The sequence below is a fragment of the Microtus ochrogaster genome, chromosome 21 (assembly GCF_000317375.1).
Source record: "Microtus ochrogaster isolate Prairie Vole_2 chromosome 21, MicOch1.0, whole genome shotgun sequence".
Lineage (NCBI taxonomy): Eukaryota > Metazoa > Chordata > Mammalia > Rodentia > Cricetidae > Microtus > Microtus ochrogaster.
Window position 1 is genome coordinate 7,131,792 of NC_022022.1, and position 21,048 is coordinate 7,152,839.

A 21,048-nucleotide genomic window follows, 5' to 3' on the forward strand; every position below is an offset into this window, starting at 1 on the left:
CTTTAATAAATAAATAAAATAAAAAAAATTAAAAAAGGAAAAAAATGTCTTAAAATTAAAAAAAATATAACTTTGATGCCAAGTGTCAGGGAGTGAGAAGACATGACGCTGGGGCAACAAGCGAACAGTCTAATCAAGACGTAGAGAGTCTGTGCTTGCGGGCTTCAATTAGTGAGGCATTTATTTTGTCACTCCAGTTTGGCCTCATTTCCTCCCACATGGTGATATTGGCACTCTTTATTTTGCCTATTGCAGACCAATTTTCTTCATCTATGGCTAGAGTTTACTACAATGCCAGATGTCACATTGGAAATGTGAAACCTGAAAGAAGGTCATAAATCACAAAAACAAACCATAAAATAAATAATAAAATTCTCTGAGCACTGTGCTCTGGGGCTTCCCAGCTTCAAGTTTCCTTTTGCTTGCTCCTCCCCCAGTCCCACCGTGTCTCCCACTCCCCCTTCTTTTAAAGTCAGGTATGGGTGCAACGGGGCAGCTTCTCACCTCAGGCTCGATTGTTCCCTTTTCAGATTCTGAGCAGAGCACTGGGTCAGACTCCGAGGTGCTCACCGAGCGGACTTCCTGTTCCTTTAGTGCTCACGCTGATTTGGCATCTGGTGCCGCAGGCCCAGTGCCTGCTACCATGACTACCATGGAGGAGATTCAGGTGGAGCTACAATGTGCTGACCTCTGGAAGAGGTTCCATGATATTGGAACAGAGATGATCATCACCAAAGCAGGCAGGTAAGGATATTCCTTTGAGTGACCAAACCCAAAGGCACTACAGAAGTGGGCCCCGTTCTTCCCATTCCCACTTATCTGTGGCAGAATCAGCGAAGCTCAAGCAACCTTGAAGTTGCTTTTCTGCACTTAGATTTGCTCATGTGGTCTTGCTGTGTCTGCCATTATTTTGCTGTTTTTCTCTAAGCACTCAAATCTAGCATCACCTCTACACTCACAAACATTTCCCGTGTTCAAACATACTTCTTCATCTAATTCTTGATATATAATAGAGAAAAGTTAGGTCCAAAGCAAGTATTTAACCCCTCATGCAATATTTTCAAGAAACCTTTTCTGAAATCAGTATACATCTTCAAAGACTAAAGTAACCATAAACCTTCAAAAAAAAAATGGGGCTTGGTATACCCGTTGAGTGTTTTGTTGTTGGCTTGAAATTATCATATAAAGTTCATGATGATTAGGAGAGTCTCTTGTGAATCTAGTTACCCAAGATAATAAAAATTTGGAAACCACTCTCTCTCTTAAAAGAGGCTCCTTTAGTCAAATCATGACTTGACCAGCATCCTCCAGTTTCCCATAGCTATGCACTTATTTTGGGCCAGGCACTGAATATACACATAGTACTTGAACTTCACACGAATCCTACAAAGTGAGATGTGACTGTTCTGTATGGATACAAGGCAAGGAAGACTGAAAAAGGCTAATAATTTTGATGAAGGCAAGGGCTATTGAATGATGGTGGCTTCAAAATTTATGCATCTGGGTTGCTCTAAAATAATGATCATAATTGTTTATTAATTCTCCCATTTAGTAGTTGCCATTGTTGCCTCTGACTCAAAGCAAAGATGATTTAGATAAAACTGAATTCAGCTTAGGCCTTTCAGTATATAAGAATAGCTATTGAAATGAATCATGACTACAGTATTTTATTTCTCAAAGGAGATCTATATATTTTATAGATGTATATACATCAAGAGAATGAAAAGGCTCCAGCCACCTCATTGCTTGCACACAATTTCATGGAAACACTTATTATGAATAGTTCATCTCCATGGATATAGAGAAACCAACAAATTCAATAAAGATCTGAAAACCATGAATTAAATGAACCTAAATTTCTGCCTTGTTTATCTCCTGGTAGACTTATTGAGTGGCAACTTCTGGTAGTAAGGAAAGGCTTATTGTGTAGGTCAACTTTGAAAGAGAATTGTCTTCAGTGCCACCTCTTATTACCTGGATTTTAGTGTTCTCCTCTTCTACTTTTATGATGTAGAAAATTGGAGGAAAACAAAGAAATTAAGGGAATTTTCTTTTGATAGAGAGGTTGAGCAGAGAGAGGCATAATAGGGCTTAATATTTTTGTTGTTGGGTCTGTATTTGCCATACAGTCTTCTTCCTGATATCATCTCTCACTCTACACACTTTGGAGCTCAGTTCATGGGTGCACCTCCAACCTTTCCGTGTTTAATTTCAGGGCTTCTACACATACATTTTCACAAAATCCTCTTGATTCTTGGCAATACCAACATATTCCCTAGCAGTTTCTTTCTCAGTCATATTGAAGTTCTGTTTTTCCTTGTTAGGTAGGTAGAATTACATGTCTTGTTGCAACTAGGGAAATATTATTCACCAGGTACGTCTTGCTACACACCAAGCTGTCCTCCTGCTGATTTGTAATGGTTGCTTGTATAGAGCCCTCAATTTGGGAAACTTCAACCCATCAGTGTAATCAGCACCATGGACAGAGCTGCTTGTTGGGATTAATGGATTTACAAGACAGAACTGACCTACATTTAGCCATAATATTAATACCAAACACAGTGCCTTTATAAGATATAAAAGATAGTTTCTTTTTAATTGTTCTATGACTTATCTTGTATAAAGTATTAAAATGCTAACACCAAAATGGGCAGTACCTAGAGAGTTCAGAAAATTCACGCAAAATTTTAAAGCAGGTGCGCAGTCAATCTAATCTACTGCCTTTGCTCTGTTTTACAGATGATAGGAATGGAATTATTTACCGAAAGTCATCTTAGAATTTGAGTACTTAGAAGTACATAACTGTTCCCAAAAGAATACCAAGTTAAAAATATCTAGTGTTGTTTCTTTGAAGTTATTAAGGCAAAAATAAATCTATTACTTTCAGAGTAGTACAGCCTTTGGAGGTGGCTAAGGGGAGGCACATCTTCTTGCCTCCAATACTAAGTTTTCTCTCTGTCTCTCATCAGATGCCCTCTAGTAATTAAAACATAGAGGAGAATAGTAATTCTTGCTGTTAAGAAGGCAAGTATTGATCTGTGTTGAAAAGTATAGACTTTGGTTCTCAGATGTTTGGAAGAATTGGTGTACTAAAGTGGGTGACTCACAGTGAATGTTACTGAGTGTAGCTCTCATCACATTTTATCAGTAAGAATAAAATTCAAGGCCTCCTCATTAAAGTTGTGAGGATGGGAAGAGAAGATATAAAATGACTGGAAAAGAATCAAGTGTGAAGGAGGAATGGCTAGGCATTTGGTGCAAGTCTTTCAGAATTCATTATCATCCTTATCAAAGATCTCTTGCCTCTCAAATGTGATTCTCATGGCACAGAATTGTTGCCGGGAACATTTGCTTTATGGGTTACTTTTCCTGAGTAAGGACTGAATGTGAGACTTGTATAGAAAGCCTTGCACACATTTGCAAGATGACTGTCTGAGGTCAGGGCATGGTCTATGGCCGTGAAATGGAGCAAAGCCAATTAGGCCATATGTGGATCAAGCTTGTGACCTTGACCTCATTAGCACCGTGGTTGGCTCAGCTCGATTAACTAGCCCCAGATGGTTAAGCTTAATGTTGTATTTTGTGTCCAAGTACCCTAAAGCCCACTCAGGGCAATCTAAATGTTTGAACTGAGCACATTTTAATGTCTGGTTTAATGCAAATAAGCTTGGTGTCTTTTCTTTCTTCTTGGAGTTTTTTTTTTGGAGAATGGCAAGCTTTACTCTAGACTTGTTGAAATCCAATACCTCTTTTGAGCTGTGCTCTCTCCTCTCTTCAGTTATGAGAGAAGCTATAAAGTGCCATATCCTGACCTCACTTGTTTTGGCAAGTTTAACAAGCCATTGTGGTGGAAGCAAGGTATTGCCCAGAGGCCACTAGACTTCGTTTGGTATTTGCTTCTTATTCCATGGGGTCCTTCCTCTGACACACACGTTGACAGCCTGAGAAATTGCAGAAATTTTTGTTCAGTTTTATGCACTGAAAAAACCCTTTAGTGGCCCTTTGTTTGGAGATGAGGAGCAATTCATTTTGCTTTGTTATTTTCTTGAGAAATTAATTTTCAGTGATAATGTCCAAATAAACTTAATAAATATTTTATATATACTACTAAAAATTAATTAAAATATAAAGCAGAGCCAGGTATGTTTGAGTGTGTGAATCATGAGGTAGGTTAAATTTAAGCTAATAGGAGATGAAATTTCAGCAATATTGGTCTTTATCATTGTTCACAGTGATCCTTTATAGTAAAATCATAATCGGTCAATCCAGGGAATTAGTGGATATTGAACTTTGGTGTGCTTAAAATACCCAGTGAGAAGACACTTTAAGCTTATACTCCACTCTCCTAAGCTTCCTCCTTTCCTAAGCTCACGACCCTGTTCGTCTCCACAGGAGGATGTTTCCCGCCATGAGAGTGAAAATCACTGGCCTGGATCCCCACCAGCAATACTATATAGCAATGGACATTGTGCCTGTGGACAATAAAAGATACAGGTAAGGATCCTGGAATGTGGAATTGTAGACATCACCAGTATCCCAAGACAGTTCCTCAAACTCGTTAGGTGAATAAGGGCAGAGGCTATGACAATGGTGGGTGTAGTGGAGTACCAGGCGGGAAACAGTAACTAAAAATAGGGAAGCAGAACTCAATAAGTGCTTTTCCAAATCCTCCCCATGTCTCTGGACAGAATAGAATTTTACTGTGTCCCTCCACAGGAGCAGATATTAAGTGGCCTTTTCTTGAATCTGATATTAACTGAGGTGAGGTTAAAATGGTGAACACATTGAGTGATCTATCTTGTAAAATGGTTAATGAGTTGGAATATAGGTTTTTTTTTTGAGAAGGAAGTAGACAAGTGTGACACATTCAATTGCCCATTTAATGTGCCACTCTTGAAAAAAAGATGGAGAAAAATAAATTGAAAAATTGGAAAGAATTTTTAGAAGAGACTCTTATCGGGGAAACAACTGTCCTTAATATGGCCTTAATATGGGAGTGAGTAAGTTTGATAAATAACTTTATCTCAGATTTATGTCAATGTATTCTCCAAGTCTCTTTGATGGCATACGTATATACATACATATATATTTATATATATTATAAACTGTGGCTTTCTCAGTGTCTTGAGGTCCAAGTCAATCAGAGGTGCATTTTCTAAAATGTCTAATATATGAGAATTTGGTTCTAAGCCTCTGAACTGGGAGGTAAGATATGAATGGAGAAGCCAGGATCATAATGATATGAAGAGAGAGCTAGCCAAGAGAGTCATGGTATACATTGTAGAGCTTAGGAGAGAAAAATAATTCTAGTAAGTTAAAGAGAATCTTGGAGGCTATGATTCTGTCTAAGTGCTTCTGTTTGCCAGAGTTCTAGGCACATGTAGTCCTTCAGAACCGAAACACAAGGAGGTGCCATATACATGGGATGGGTCTTGAGGACCATAGGAAAATTGGTGAGCCTGGGAAAATAGACTTCCTTTGCTGCCATCTTTATGTCGTGTACAGGGGCATTCTGGGAAAATGATGTAAACAAAGAAACATTTCCAAGCCAAGTTCATTAAAGTGAGCACAGAAATAAATATTTGATGGTGATTCTGGGAGTGGTTCCCATTGAAATGCCTCCCAGGATTCAGAGGGTTAGCAAGGAAATGGTTAATGAGTCAGAGTTTGGAGGGTCTCTGCACATGGCTGCTTTTTATAGGACAATATGGAAGATGTTTTTAATAAGGAACAAAATCCTGAACAAGTGGCTAAAGATTGTATGGTTTGCATTTGAAAGGTGAAAGGTTGCAGTAAAATACCTTTTCTTTAGCTAAACACATGGGTTCAGGATGCCTGTGTGCACACAAGGGTGCAGGGCACAGAGAGGGAGGAGAAAGAAAAGGGACTTGGAGCATGTTTTCCTTGTGAGAGCTGTGGCTTTGATCATTAACCGCAACAGTTCTCCCTCATTCCCTAGCCCATTGTCCATTGTCATCTCAGTTTCATTTTTTTCCTCCTTATCCACATGTCTGTTGGTCTCATTCATATCCTCCATGTCAGTCCCATCAGTTTTCCAGTCTCGTCATCTCTTCATCTTTTCTGTTCCCTTCTTATTTGTGTCTCGGTCCTCCGTTCTTCCATGCATCTGTCTCTAAATTCTCCCCTCTCCTTCTGTGTCTCAGATATGTGTACCATAGCTCCAAGTGGATGGTAGCTGGCAATGCCGACTCCCCTGTGCCTCCAAGGGTTTATATACACCCAGATTCCCTGGCTTCTGGAGACACCTGGATGAGACAGGTGGTTAGTTTTGACAAGCTTAAGCTGACCAACAATGAGCTGGACGATCAAGGACACGTGAGTTAATGAATACCATTTACCCCCTCCCCACTCTTTCCCCTTTTGCTTTAGAGCTGATTATCCCCAGGTCCTTTCAAATAGGTAAAATAAGAATCTGTCTACCATTGAAGTAACTAAGCATAAATGGTTTTTTTCCACTTAAATTTCATTTATTACAAATCTAACATTAAGCAAGCAATTGCTATGTATCAGTGTGTATTTATCAGACAAAGTTCTTTTTGCTCCAGGGACTCACAGTCCAATCCAGGAGGTAAGACAGAAACACAGGGCATTTTGGCTGATTGGTTAAGAAAGCTGTAAGCTTTGCTGGTATAATCAGAACAATGGATGCTATTAGTTTATCTCTGGCCCTAAAAGATGTACTGGATTTTCAGTCAGTGCCAGCCCTCATTGTGGTTGCTATGGCTATTTTCTTCAAGGGAAGAGTAATCTTCTTAGGTGGTAAAGTCACACATACGCCATTTACACTTCTGTGACATAAAATAACATCCACAAATTCAATGAATGTAAATAGCTCTGTGAAGAATTTAAAGACACCATGGGCACCTGCTGAGAAACTGAAGGTGGCAGGAAAAATGTGTCACTTGCCAGAGGTTGGGAAATTCTAGTGGAGTGTTGTCTTAACAGGAGAATGGGTGGTCAGCATTTTTCCAATTAAACAAAGGAAACACATCTACCATCCAAGTAAAGCTACCCAGAAGCTTAGTTCTCGCCACAAGGAAGTGTGTTGATTTTCTGCCCCCTGTGCCTCCCATTCCTAATCTGTCCTCTTTCTCCTTCGCCTCCAATGCTTCCATTGTGTGATTTATTTCGCCCAGGAGTTTGAAGAGATGCAGGGAACTCTAAGTCATACCTCCCATAATCTTCCCTCTCCCCATTTCAGATCATCCTGCACTCTATGCACAAATACCAGCCTCGAGTCCATGTCATCCGCAAAGACTTCAGCAGCGATCTCTCACCCACCAAGCCTGTGCCTGTAGGGGATGGGGTGAAAACCTTCAACTTTCCTGAGACGGTGTTCACCACTGTCACAGCCTACCAGAACCAGCAGGTAAGGGGCTGCTCTCGAGAGCCTGCTGCCTCCCAGCTTTCAAAGAACCTTTGTCTCGATATTGGGGAGGAATGGTGCAGAAAAGTCCAAACGAGAGACACCAGGCTTGCAGCATACATGAAGCATTGGTGATGACAGCGTGGTGATGTCCCGTGACAGCTGGCATGGTCTACATTTAGCTCAGACACAAGTGCCCTCCTCAAGTGCATCAAGCTCCTACATTATCTTCATGTCTTCCTATGTTAGGATCTCTTCCACCTCTTGGCTGTGCAGGATTGAGTCTTGCTCTCCCCTCTATCTGAAGATTCCTGTGTGTATTTCTCTTCCATGTGATCTCAAAGCCATTAGGCCTAAAAATGTAAGGCTCACTGCTTCATTTCCAGACTCTGTGTACCTCCGTGTGATTAACAACATACCAGGGAAGTGGGCATTGAGAAGTTACTAGGGTCTAGTCTTCGTAGAGAAAATAGAGCTGGTTAACGGAGTAATTAGGATGATGGTTCTCCTTATGGATAGCCTTAGTTAAGAGAAAAACACGCACCTACACAATGATAATAATGGAATAACTCAATGACAAATGCAGGCACAGAGGATTTTTTGATTTGTTGAATAAGGAAGTTTTCCTGGAAGTGTTGATTTATTTTCTGGGCTACACACACACACATAGGAACCATCCAGGCTCACACAGAAGATACTTGGATAGGAGAATGGCAGAGGCTGTGACAGGGGATCACTGTCTTGTTCTAAATGTTACTTTGCTTGTGTGTGTGTTTGGTTTTTTGTTTTTTCAAGACAGGATTTCTTTGTGTAACAGCTTTTGACTCTCTTGGAATTTTCTTCATAGACCAGGCTGACCTCAAACTCATAAAGATCCGCCTTTTTCTGCCTCCTGAATGCTGGGATTAAAGGCGTGTGCCACCACCATCCACCCAGTCTCTGTTTTATTGTTTGAAGAGGGTAGCTAGATGGGTTTATAAGTAATCTTACTGTATGAAGTTCCCTAAAATGCACAATCAAACCCATTTTATACCATCTTTTGTATTTATCAAATTTTCTAATTAGGAGATTCAAGTTCATTAAGCTCAAACGTTAACATCCTTTCATTTGGGATGGACCGGAAGCAAAATGAACTTACAATATCATTACATTTGATGCCTTTTGAATCAGATGCTCTATTCTGTTCTCAAAGCAACTAGGGAAACATTAGATATTTATCAAGCATTTTCTTTGTACTAGTTAGGTGATTGTGGTGGGTTTTTAACTAATTTATATCTCACATGGACAGAATATTTCTCTCTCTCTCGGTGTATCTGGGTAGCACTCCTTACAAGTTCTTTATTTCCTGATGAGATTAAGCATCTGATTGTCAGACCTTTTCAGCATGTGTGAAGTGCTCATAAGTTCAGATTTTCTGCATGGATGCCACGTTTTATCAAAGGTAGAGGAAAACAAAAATTTGTTTTGGGTGCTGATTAAATTACTAAGTCAACCCAAGCTCCTTACATAGGAAGGTTGCAAAGGTTTGAGTGAAGCTGTGCAGAAAGCTTCAGTGAAGATTTCAAATTTTAACGCGAGATGCATCAACAATATGGACATAGCCCCTTGCACAACTGGAACACAAAGTTCGCTATGTTTCAGAAGAGGCAAAGCAGGGAGCCAGATACTGTTTTAATTGGTAGCTTTTTTTTTTTAAAAGGCAGTGCTGTGGTAGTAAGCATTCGAACTTCAGGACATACGTGGTAGAAAAAGAATGCTAAACAATGAACTCAGTACTATTTCATCAGAGTTGATTATAGAGGCTACAAGGGCCATTACTGTAACCTACCTGGAAGCCAGAGCTTCAGTTTGCTTTGACAATAAAGGGGGACTCAACACAGGTACCAGATATCTTTCATTGCTTCATTTTCTTTTCTTTATTTTGGTATATGTGTCCACTGTCAGAGTACATTTCTTTCAGATACACATTTTGTCTGCAGGTGGGTTGGGACAGGACACGAGCGCACCTGCTCGACTCTGACTGAAGCACTGACAGATTGCGTGACCTTGAATAGGTTCCTTAACTCCTTTCCGTCTGTGCCTCCTGTATCCACAAATGTGCCTGCCTCAAGGAATGACGTGGGGCAGACAGAGGATGAATCAGCCAACACCGCCATATGGCTGGGATAGAAAGACAGGGAGGCAGGCAGGGGACAGAGGCAAGTTTACAGAATAAAGTGTTCATTAGGGAAAAGTAGATGGTTGGGAACTGGACAAGGTGCATTGGCTTGTGAAGGGATTGTGGTGACTAGGTTACCACTTTGATCTCTGTCTTCATGAAAGGTTGATGAATTCATGATGTGATGATGTTCAAAATAGATGGGGCCTACTCAGTTCTGCTTGTTTTGAGATCAAGGCGACAGCTTTTGCCTATTTAACAAGTCCCCCGTTGCTGCATAAATCAACCAGCGTGATTGTTTAATACTCCCGTTGGCTGTGTAGATGTGATTTAATATAATACAGTTGCCTTCTAATAAAACCCCGCAACCCGAGGTCTTTCCCATTGGGCATCATGAAGTTTGTATCCTACGTATCAGGACTGGCTATGTAGCAGTGATTTCCTCAACTTTTCCCGAAGATCCTGGGGGAAGAGAAATGGTTCTTTTGTAAGATACATTTTCTCATGGCTGTGTTCTTCTTAACCTCTATGTTCCAGAATGAGCACAATCCATATTTTTGGGTGAAGTTGTTTTTATTGATCTTTCAGAGGAAATAGTTAGTAAGCCTGTGTAGGGTAAGAGCCAGTGGTGGGTCTTCACTGTGCATAGGAACATGTCTGGGGGGACACAGTGAAGGAAGTCCAACAAAAGGAGTGGAACTCAGCTGAAGTGCTAGCAGGTCTTTCTAATGAAGAGCTCTGTCTCATTCACAGACAGCAATAGACCTGATGTTTGGAGGACTGTATCAGAGTCCTAGATCTCCGTAAGCATCTAAGTCACCCCCTAAAAGTAACTTTTTATGATTGGACTTTATTTTCGTCTAGAAAATGGGTTGTCTTATGCTTCCCAAGGATGGTTGCTAGATAGGTAGTTATAATTTGCTCCTCTTCCTTCCTCCCCCAATGAGTATTGGGAGCAATGTCCTGTAGTTCACCCGAGGCAGCCTAACATTCTCATGTTTGTAACATATTAAGAGATTTCTGCAATATTTCATATCATATTTTTAGCAGGCTTACTCCTGAGAGGTAGGAACTTTGCATTTTGCTGTTGACAAAACACTGCAAACTCCTCTATGATCTTCAACTCACTAAAGGCCTCTGTGAGTTATTTCCAGTCCCTCAAGTGAGACTTCGGAGTCTCTTCACAAATCTTCCTTCGGACTCTGTTGCTTCTATTAACGTATTTTCTTCTTTCTAATCTCGGTGCTTTGTCCTTGTTCTGCCCTGCCCTCTCTGCGCTCTGACTCCGAAAGGTAGCTTCTTACTGGATTCCTTAGATGTCAATTGGAATGTTCCCCCAACTGTCTCACATCTCTAGAAGGATCTAGATAAAGCACAATGTTGACTCCACTCTTTTCCCACCATAATTGTCAATGATGCCTCAGGGTCTGAGCAGCCAGGTCCAGGACCTCAAGACTCTCCATTAAAACTCTTTATGTCTAACCACTGGCTTCATTCCTGGGCTCATTTCCTGTTATTCCCACCACGTCCTTGCAGGAGTGCAGGGATCTAGCTGAAGTTCTTGTTGAACCTGTACTGCCTTGTTGGTACAGGTGGTTCCTCAGGACTGTCTCCATCCTTCCACCTTTCCTGTCTGTGTTCCTTCCACCTTTCAAGTTAGGTGAAATTTCTAACGGAAGCCTGAAACTGTCTTTCCTGGGTTGCAAATGAGCTCAGCCTTCAGAGTCCTACTTGGGCACTGGGCCCCTTTCATGACATTTCTCATAGAAGAACCAAGGTCTAGCTAATCTTCCTCCAACTTGAGAGTGCTTTCTTTTGAGAACCAGTAAACATTGCCCTGTGATATGGGAGAAAATGCCAGCTGGAGGTTCCAAGGCGTGAGCTGGACTGTGTCGCTGGTGAGCCGCACTGCTCTGGTAAAGTAAAGCCCTGTTTTGCAGTGCTTGAGTTTGCCCGCTGATAGCTGGGTCTGAGTCAGTGTCCATGTCTGTGGAGAAGCAGTTCATTGGAAAATACAGCTACAAACACTCACTTATGTTGTTCTGTTCTGGCCTGTCTTGTTTTTGATACAAAATGTTACTTACTTTGTGAAATAGCGATACCTGTAGAGTAGGTAGGTGTTAATTTTTTTTCAGGTTATTTTCACTCTATTGAGTAAAAATAGGAACATAAATGTTGATTTCTCAAATGTGTGAGAGTGATTAGAGCAGTTTATGAAATTCTAAGGTTTAGAATCCATGAGTTAAGATGAAGGATGTTTCCATAATTTAAAAATATTTACATCTGTTTGGTGGTATAGCTTTGGGAATGTGTTTTATAAGTGACTGCATCCCTGAGAGCCATCATGCTTTGATATTGGTTTCCTTATACACCCATAAATCTTCTCCTTTGGCTGTGAAGTGTGAATTAAACATTTTTATTTTCATGGAATATTTTATGTTTTTCTTCCCCTTTTCCATTCCTTCCTCACACTTGCCTTCCCAATCTATAGACTCTCAGAGTTCCTAACACACTGAAGTTATTATTGCCAGTATTTGCTCTCAGAATGCCAACTTGGCAGATCTGTGAAAGAGAATGGTACACCATGCCCAGAATCTCCTCATGGGGAGTAAGTTGGTAGACTGGGAATAAAGGTGATGCAATACTCCATCCCTTTTCTTAGAAGATGCTGATGCCAGCATGTCCTCGTGGAATTAGCAGGAAATTTCCACTGTGGCCTTTGTCTTCTCTGAGGGAAAAGACTGCTGAAATTTTATCTTTTTTTCCCGAGGGAGGAAACTAGATTTCAGAAAAGCATAGCTATGCTCTCCCCAGGTAACAGTCTTACACTCGATGAGAATTGGCTCCACGAGCAGAGAGAATGTCTGAAACAATTGCTAGGTTTGTGGGAGCAAATCCAGCAGGATTCGGAGCCACTTCTTATACCCTACACTGCCCAGCCAGTTTTCCTCTACTTTGCAATTAGACCAAGGTAGATTTCTTTTTTATTTTGAACACACCAACTCAAGCAGTTTTTTTTTCATTCTTCATGAAAAAGTCTCCAATATGCATGGTTAAAAAATAAGAACAATCAGGGGCAGTCATAAGGGAGACTTTTTTGACCCGGGTTTTGTCTAATCAAAATATTCATCATCAGGCTTCCTCTCTGGAGCCTGTACCATTTATGTCCACACCATACTATGCATTGTGAGGTATACTTAATTTGATAACTTCCCGTGTTACCAGACAACAAAATAAAAAACCAGTGGCAATGTAAAATTAATGGTGACAAATTCACAGGTACTCCATCTTCTTCCAGTCCTCCATACCTCAGACAGAACAATATTAAGGTTAGGAAAATGAAATCAGCAAAAGATACTGCTTTGATGGCTTTCACCTTTTCCATGTCTTCTTAACACAGAACCGAGTTTGAACATGATTGCTGGTGAACAGCGTCAACTTCATACTAATAGATCTTATCCTAGCTGGAAAGACACTAACAATCATTGTGAGGCAGAACACAGAACTGGGAGTCGAGGCACGACTTGCTGAAGAATCCCTCAATCTAGTCCTTGTTTTGGGTTTGATGAACCATCCCACATAACCACCCATTCAATGATTCTTCATTAACAAAATCACATTGAGTGCCAAATGCATGTCATTCTAGGCCCCACTTAATAAGACAGTACTTAAAATATGTATAGACTTGTCACACAGGGGAAGAGACAGTAAAAATCTTTAGCATGAGATTTAGTGTGAAGTCAGCTCTGTGTAACGTCGAGTAACGGAGCAGAGCACCGGGAAAGGCCTCCCAGGAAAGGGCTTGGAACATTGCAGCATGGACCGCAGTTCAGTTTGGCTAGAGCCAGGGGACAAAGGTAGAGGAATGTGCTAGCATTGGAGCCTGGGCTGGAGCCAGAGCCTGCTGGCCCTGCAGGGCTGGTCAAGGAGGATGGATTGAATTCTCTACAGGGGTAGTCACTGGGAAAAACCAGCATGCTGTAGAAATGTCCGGATGCAGATCCCTCAGGCTGCTGTTTAGACTGGATTGGAAGTAGAAGGAAGGAGGTCAGTTTGAAGACCATTTAGAGCAGTTTAGTCAAGAGTATAACTGGCTTGTGGCACGGAGGTGAAAAGACATATTTGAATTTCACTGGTAAGACATAATATTAATATGACATGGAGTTGGAAATCACTAATATGCTCTCTTATTTCTCTCTGCATTCTCTCTCTCTCTCTCTCTCTCTCTCTCTCTCTCTCTCTCTCTCTCTCTCTTTTTCTCCATATGTGTGTGTGTGTGTGTTTGTATAAATTTTGTGTAGTTATTTTCCCTAAAAGGACCTCATCTGTAATGGAGTAGGGTAGGGACACATGCTCTTAGCACACCTTGATTTGTGATTTGTGTGCACAGGTTAGTTTCCTCTTCCCCCAGTGGACTTCCAGCCTCTGGTTGTATGGTGCACGTGGGTGGAAGTGAGAGATTTCCGTATCCTCATGGCTGCTTGTGGGTTCCTCTACCCTCTCTGGGCTCACTGCAGTACTGAAACAGCTGCTGGGGCTGTTGCTCGGTCCCTGGTGTTGACACGCTTTGACAACAATGCTGAAGTGAAACCTTGTTTTCTTGCCTCTTGGGTTTCTTTCTTGGTCCAGCTTTCCGCCAAGACTCATGCAAGTCCTCTGTTTAAGCCCCAAGTTTGCAGCATGTCTGTGTCATTGTTAGGTCCACATACATACATACAGTGTGAACCCTGCCAGCCTCTCTGAGTCTCCACTCCCACCCTCTAGATTTCAGTCTGAATGGGAAAACAGGCACAGGCAATCCGAGTGTTTCCTCATCCTCTGGCTCCACTGGGGGAGGAGGAAGAGAGGACACGCAAGATCTTAATGAACATTCATCGTGTGCCCATCCTCATCCTCCAGGGGGCAGTGGACTTTGTGACCATTTTTTTTTTTTTTTGGATACTGCTTTTTTTTAAAATTTTTTTTATTGAGAAAAAAAAAGTTTCCGCCTCCTCCCAGCCTCCCATTTCTTTGTGACCAATTTTAAAAGTGAAATTGTTCATATTCTTCAAGGTGACTCTTCTGTTACCTCTATGGTGAAATCTCAGAGTCGTTCAGCTTGCTGATTCCTCAGAATTTTTGGGTTAATTTGCTGTGGATCTAATTATGATCTGTTTTTATGGTGTTACCACTGTGCATGTCTGCCCTTTGTTCTTCTGGATTATAAGTTTCTTTGAGAGCAAAGAGGTGGCACAGCCGTCTGCTGACTACTCACCACACTGTCGCCGGTGTCACCTGTCACCTTTAGTGCGCAAAAGATATTTGATAAATAACAACCGTCACAACCACACTCTTCATAAATCTCTCTAAACTTCTCATTAAAATTGTTGGAACAAGAACAGGAGTGCTATTTTCCCCCGACGTCTTTGGCCCCTTTCTATTAAATTTCCATACAGATCCCTCAGCCTTGGCTACACTCAGCTGTGGGAATAAGGTTTTCAACTCTTTCTCCCAAGCCATGAACTAGAATGTCGTTATATTTACAGGGGTCTGTGGAGGTACTCCAAACACGGCAGTGCGATTGTATATCAGAAACCACTATCATAAATGAGTTGGACAGGATAAGCCAACTTGAAAGAGAAAATAAAATATTATAACCTCAACTTGAAAAGAAAATATGGCGTGTGGTTTATTGCGGTGGGTTATGGGGGAAGAAAGAGCCGATTTTAAGTCAGACACAGAGAAGCAGTGGCACTCTTTAAATTCAATACAGTATTCACATGGCAGACACTGGACTTCAGAAAGGCGAACCTCTAGGCTCCTGCTCTCGTCTATAAAATAGATGTAAAATTGCCTTTGCTACATTATTAGTGCACCATTCTAGAGGCAAGGAATGTTTAGCGAACAAACTAACCTGGAAGCCAGCTTGGCGCTTTCAAGTCAGAGTCTGTTTGTGAGAATCTCACATTGCATTTTAAAGACATTTTAAAGTCTGCGGCTGTGGGAAACTCCTCTCTGACGAGGTGAGAAGGAAGAAGGCGTAGGAAAGGACTTTCATTGTCTTCATGAGAATGTGTTTGCAGCTAGCAGCAATTGGAGTCTGTTTTTAACTGACAAGATTTCCATATTTCTAGACTGGCTTTTCAGTCTCTTCCATTCTTCTGAGCTCCCTAGCCTTCAGCTTGTGTAGTAAAGAATTTGGAAGATGTTTTTTTTTTTTTTTTTTTTTTTTTTTTTTGTGGAAGGGGGACTTGGGGAGTCCTGACTAAATTACCCATTTCTCTTTCTGCGAATCAGTGTGGTTGCAGAGTATGGGATCAAGCACTCTCTGGGAATCAGGAGTCTAGGACCCCCAATGAGATACGGGAAAAGTAATTTCATAAAGTATTTTCAAATTAGCCTGAAATTTCAAAATTTTGAATTAGTCTGAGATCTAGGAGGAATCAACAAGTTGCGAGAGGCTCTGCATCTTTATCTTAGAGAGCCAGGTCTTGAAGAACGTGTATAATTTCATTTTTCAGATGGGACATAAGGCTCACTGGCTTCTGGAAGCCTGAGTGTCTGTGTCTTGGGTTGAGCAAGTCATTTACATCTGGTTCAGACATAAAGGTATCAGAAATGCCTCCCATGGCCAGGACTGGAAGCAGAAACATGAGCACTCATATGGAATATGTTGTTCAGGCTTTTTCTAGTCTAGAAGCATTAGGATCATAGGTCCAACTGTGTCAGGGTTTACTGGGACTAAGAGAGGATTCAGTGGGCTCTGATGTACTAATAGGAGGCTTCTGAGGACCTGGCCGAGAGGGTGGCACATGTGTGTGTGCTGGCTTTGCTCATTTGCTGATGAGTCTTGCAGACCGGATGAGGTGCCGTTCGTGTGGCCCCATTCAGTTTCATATTTGAGGAAGCTCCCTACTTTGGGTAAGAACCGAGCTGCTTTTTGCATCAACTCTACAAACATTTTAGGTCACTAAATGCGCAGTTTCTGGTGGCGGGAAAGGCACAGGTTATGTTACGTGGGAAATGCAGCCGATTATTTGGCTCCCTCAGGCTGAAGCTGACTGTCTTGTTGATAGTTTGCAGGGCTGAGTCAATCCATGTAACCATCTGTCCATCACTCGTTCACTTGCACAGTATCTGTCCAGCGAGTGTGCCCGAAGTGCGTCCTGCGTGTCACCAGCAACGGGCCTCGCCGTCACTCATTTCCTTTCTCTGTGTCCCTGTAGACACAGTGTTTATCATCAGGTCAGGGTAAGATCAGGGAGTAGGAGAGAGATGGCAGTCACACAAAGGGCAAGTCTTGGTTGTCAGAAAGAAGTGAGTCACACATCTGGGGGCCAGGCCCCAGTCCTATGTCAGACTGAAATTTAAATCTCTAACTGAAAGGAAACGAAATGAAAACAACAGATGTTATTAATAGAGTGAGTTTTTGTTAATTTTCTAGGAGCAACACAAAAGGAAATTGGTTAATATGAAAACAATTGATATTTATCTGTTTATTTCCAGATCACCAGATTAAAAATCGACCGAAATCCATTTGCTAAAGGATTCAGAGATTCTGGAAGAAACAGGTAAGAGCAGCAGGACAGGAGACTCACAAGCTTTTCTTTTTGAAATTCCTTTTCCCTCATCTCATTGGTGGCTCTTGGCTCCTGATGTCCAGAGAGGGCTTAGATACTCTGCAGCCACATTGACTCAGGGGACGAGAAATTGGTGACTTAACTCAAGAATCCCCAACTCTGCTCCCACAAAACACATGCCTCCCAATTTTTTTCTTATAAAACCTAAATTTCCATAACCAAGCCTTCATGTTGTTTTACCCCCTACCTTGTACTATGTGATTCAGTCCACAGAAAGCAAGTCACATGATCACTTATTGTTATTGATGGATTGGTGTATTTTTCTGGTACCTGAAGGTGACCGTATTGGCTGCACTGGTGCCTCAGGTACTTTCCATTTCTGAAAAATAAAATATTCCAGAAAATTACTACCTTTATGAGTTGAACTTTGTGGAAACAAATGTAATCATTTTATCCCTAGGAAATACTCCCCCGAGTCATGTACACTTTTGGCTTTATTAAGGGGGAGTGTTTCTAGAATACCACTTTTCTTTTGTTCCTTTTGTAAAAATCCCTTTTCTATTTTTTGAGATAACTATATCATTTCCTCCCATTCTTTTCCATCCTCCAAATCTTCCTGTGCACTCTCTCCTTGCTCTCTTTCAAATTTGTTCTTTTCTTCAATTGTTGTTTCATGGGCATGTATGCACACATACGTGTGTGTGTGTTTGTGTTGTGTTTCATTGCTGAGGATACAGTTTGCCTAATGTTATGCATATGGATATCTTCATGCTGGCCCTGCGGTACTGGGTAGCAGAGTGATGCGCTCCTCTCTGCAGGAGGACTGTGTCTCCCTCTCTCTGCATTCACCACTGGCCTGTGGTTCTTGATTCAGGGCTGTGAGTGTTCCTTCTTCTCTGTTAGCATGCCTATTTGTGTCATCCTTCTTCAGGTCATGTTCAGGTAGTTACATTGGTGAGACTTCATGTGTGTCGCTTCTTTGATATCTCTAGGAGACATGTTCTCACAGCAGATTTCTGGTTCCTCTGGCTTTTAGCATCTTTCAGTCCCTTTTCCAAACTGATGCCTGAGCCTTGGGTTGTATATGTATCAGCTGGAGCTTGGTCTCAGAACTCTGTCTTTCGGTCAGTTGTGGTTTTCCATGATAGTCTCCATCTGTTACAGAAAAAGGGACGTTTCCAGTGATGAAGGGGAATGCCACCTTTCCTTATGACCCATGCCGTCAGTTCCAGGAGTTGCAGATGTTCACAGTATCATTGTGTTCTCTTGTCAAATGCCTTAGAGACTGTACTGGTTTTCTGACGGATAATGCTTTCTTCTCTCTAAATGATTTCCTACATAAAATGCAAATCTGGCATCTATGGAAAATTAGGAGACATCCGAGATGGCTAGGGGAACCAGACATATCCACAGTCTCCAATTAGGCAAATTCATCAGATACCCACAATACAGGCTGAGCGAGTGTGACGCGTCTGGCTGGTGTAGCACAGGCATTACGACGCGATTGACTTTCATCAGGACCAGACTTCTTTCATAATCCGCAAGGATGGCCTTACATCTGGCCAGCAGATTGTCAGGAATTATCTTTGGTATTCTCTCTCCAGCAGTTTTTGGATACACCAACAATTTATATTTAGAACTACTCCATGAAATATGGGATGCATCATCTAATCAAGCACCGCAGCGTGAACAGACCCCATGTGTGATGGTGTCTACCTTACAGGAAAGGTGTGGAGAGCGCGTGTGTCTGGATCTGTGTAGAGCCATTCTGTGATGTATACATGATGACTGAACTGCACCACGACATTCGCTGACTGTGCCTGCACCAAGCAATACCTCACGATGCCATAGACACGTGTCTCAAACCACCTCTGGTGATCATTTCCCCCAGAAAATGCTTTACAAAAACCCTTCTTTACTAAACTCTTAGTTTATGTTCATCAGCCATTTAGGTTCCCATAGAATTTGCTTGTCTCAAACTCCATAAGGTCACACCCATTGAGTAATATTATAAAATTCAGACAATCTTCCCGTTTTTAGATAACAGCATTAAGTAATGTGTTCTAGGCCACAGTCAATGGTAAAGCACTACAGAACTCAGTGAGCAAGTGGCTCCTGGTCAAATGATGTTCTGTTCCACAAAGGCCTTCATCTTCAAATCATCACCTGAAAAGAACAAACAGACAGACATTCATTCTATCTCAGATGTCCCCCACTATTAACTCATAGCCCAGGTCACAAAAACGTTCTCCTTTTCTTCATTTCTAAGATTCTGTACTCTGAGCTTCTTGAAGACCCAGTTGATGGCAGGGTGTTAAAAAGCGACATTAGGCTCAGGCTAGGTAGGCTGTGTACGGTAAGGGTGTTCGAAACCTGGAGCTTGGAGTCTGTGGATGGCTTTTCAGGATTCTGTGTTCTCCTACTATGTAAGCATGACTGCATACATGAGCAGCTGTACATTTTAAAAATAAGCCTGCCATGTCCTTTTTATTTTTAAAAGGTCCTATCTCCCAAGGTAAGAATTTCTGTTCTATACCTAAATGTATGTCTCCAGGGCCAGACACACCCATGGTATTTATTCAGTGATTCCTTCCTTTTGGAGGAGGGTGGTCTCTAGTAATCTTTAGCATTTGTTTATTTTCTTACAGATGCTTAATGTACTGCTCTCCTTTTCCTTCCTTTGTCTTCCAGGGGAGCCCTTGCAATCTGGAGGATTTGGTCAAGTTACTTTATTATATAATATACTTGACTTTAATTTTTCAGCTAGTGCTTCCTGTTGATAGCCACCCTATTCTGGGAAGCTACAGTAGAAGGCACACACCCTTGGAGATTGCTATCTAGAATGTTTATGCCGTGTTTCAAAGAAAGCAAGAAAAAAAATGCCAATTTTCATATAAGACAATTCAGTCAGGTCGAGAGGGAGTCGAAGCTGTTTCTAGAGGGTGGCCAGGGTTAGTGTTGATGATAAAATGCTATGACTCAGGTAGGAGGGTTGCAGAAAGAAGGTGTAAAGCAAAATATGTGTTTGTTATGTTTGACTATCGAGGACACCTGTGGCTCCAAAGCGAGGCCCTGTTTGTAATTGTGTCTCGGCAGCACAGGATGGAAGGTGCCCAGGTCTGACAAAGTAGCTGTGCTGACCATCACTGGACCTACGCTTCAGGAATTGGAGTCCACTTCCACGCGGAGATTAGGGCTGCCAAATGTTGAAGGATTTGCACTGGCCAGGGAGTTTTGAGACCCTTTTAGTTGTAGTCCTGAGGGAAGGTCCCCCAGGAGACTTGTGCTGCTTAAGAATATACTTATTTTCCTGTCATGCTTGGTGGGTTCCTCTTCTCTGTAAGACTCCTTCAAAGTGGAATTAGGGGTAAATCAAGGACAGACGGCGAGCATGAGCACCGTAGAGCACAGCTCTGAAGTTAGGCATTAGCCCATCTCCCATCTCAATGTTTAATTTATTTCTTATAGTGTGAAAATTCTTTTTTTTTTTTTGTTATAGAAAGCCTGCAAAACCATGTTTAAAAAACAAAAAAAGGACAATGGAGTCCTGTCATTTGTGAACCAATGGGGCTGAAGGACATTAAGTGAAATAAGCCATCACAAAAAATCCAAGTGGCACGTTACATACGAAGAACTTAAAATGGTTGAGTTTTGTAGAACTGAGAAGCAGAGCAGTTACTACTGGAAGTTAGAGGGAGAGAGTGAGGAGGGACAGGAAAAGCAGGATGGTAAATACCGAAATACAGAAGAGAATAAGTTCTAATGTGCCTTAGTATTTTAGGATAACGGAGGCTCACAGTTTATCATATTTTTTTATTTATTTTTATTTTATTTGCATTGGTGTTTTGCCTGCATGTATGTATGTCTGAGGGTGTCAGATCTTAGAGTTACAGACAGCTGTTAACTTCTATGTGGGTGGTAGGAATTGAACCTGGGTCCTCTGG

At 41.5% G+C, this 21,048-nt stretch overlaps 1 protein-coding gene across 1 annotated transcript in view; it reads left to right on the forward strand.

The window, feature by feature from the left end:
- The window catches only part of Tbx15 (T-box 15), a 106,487-nt gene that overhangs the window by 63,002 nt on the left and 22,437 nt on the right, over positions 1 to 21,048 (forward strand). Inside the window, exons 2-6 of the mRNA XM_005357091.2 lie at positions 531 to 744; positions 4,393 to 4,494; positions 6,165 to 6,336; positions 7,223 to 7,390; positions 17,031 to 17,095. Coding sequence (XP_005357148.1) covers positions 531 to 744; positions 4,393 to 4,494; positions 6,165 to 6,336; positions 7,223 to 7,390; positions 17,031 to 17,095 — 721 coding nt within the window. The remainder of the gene's footprint in view (positions 1 to 530; positions 745 to 4,392; positions 4,495 to 6,164; positions 6,337 to 7,222; positions 7,391 to 17,030; positions 17,096 to 21,048) is intronic.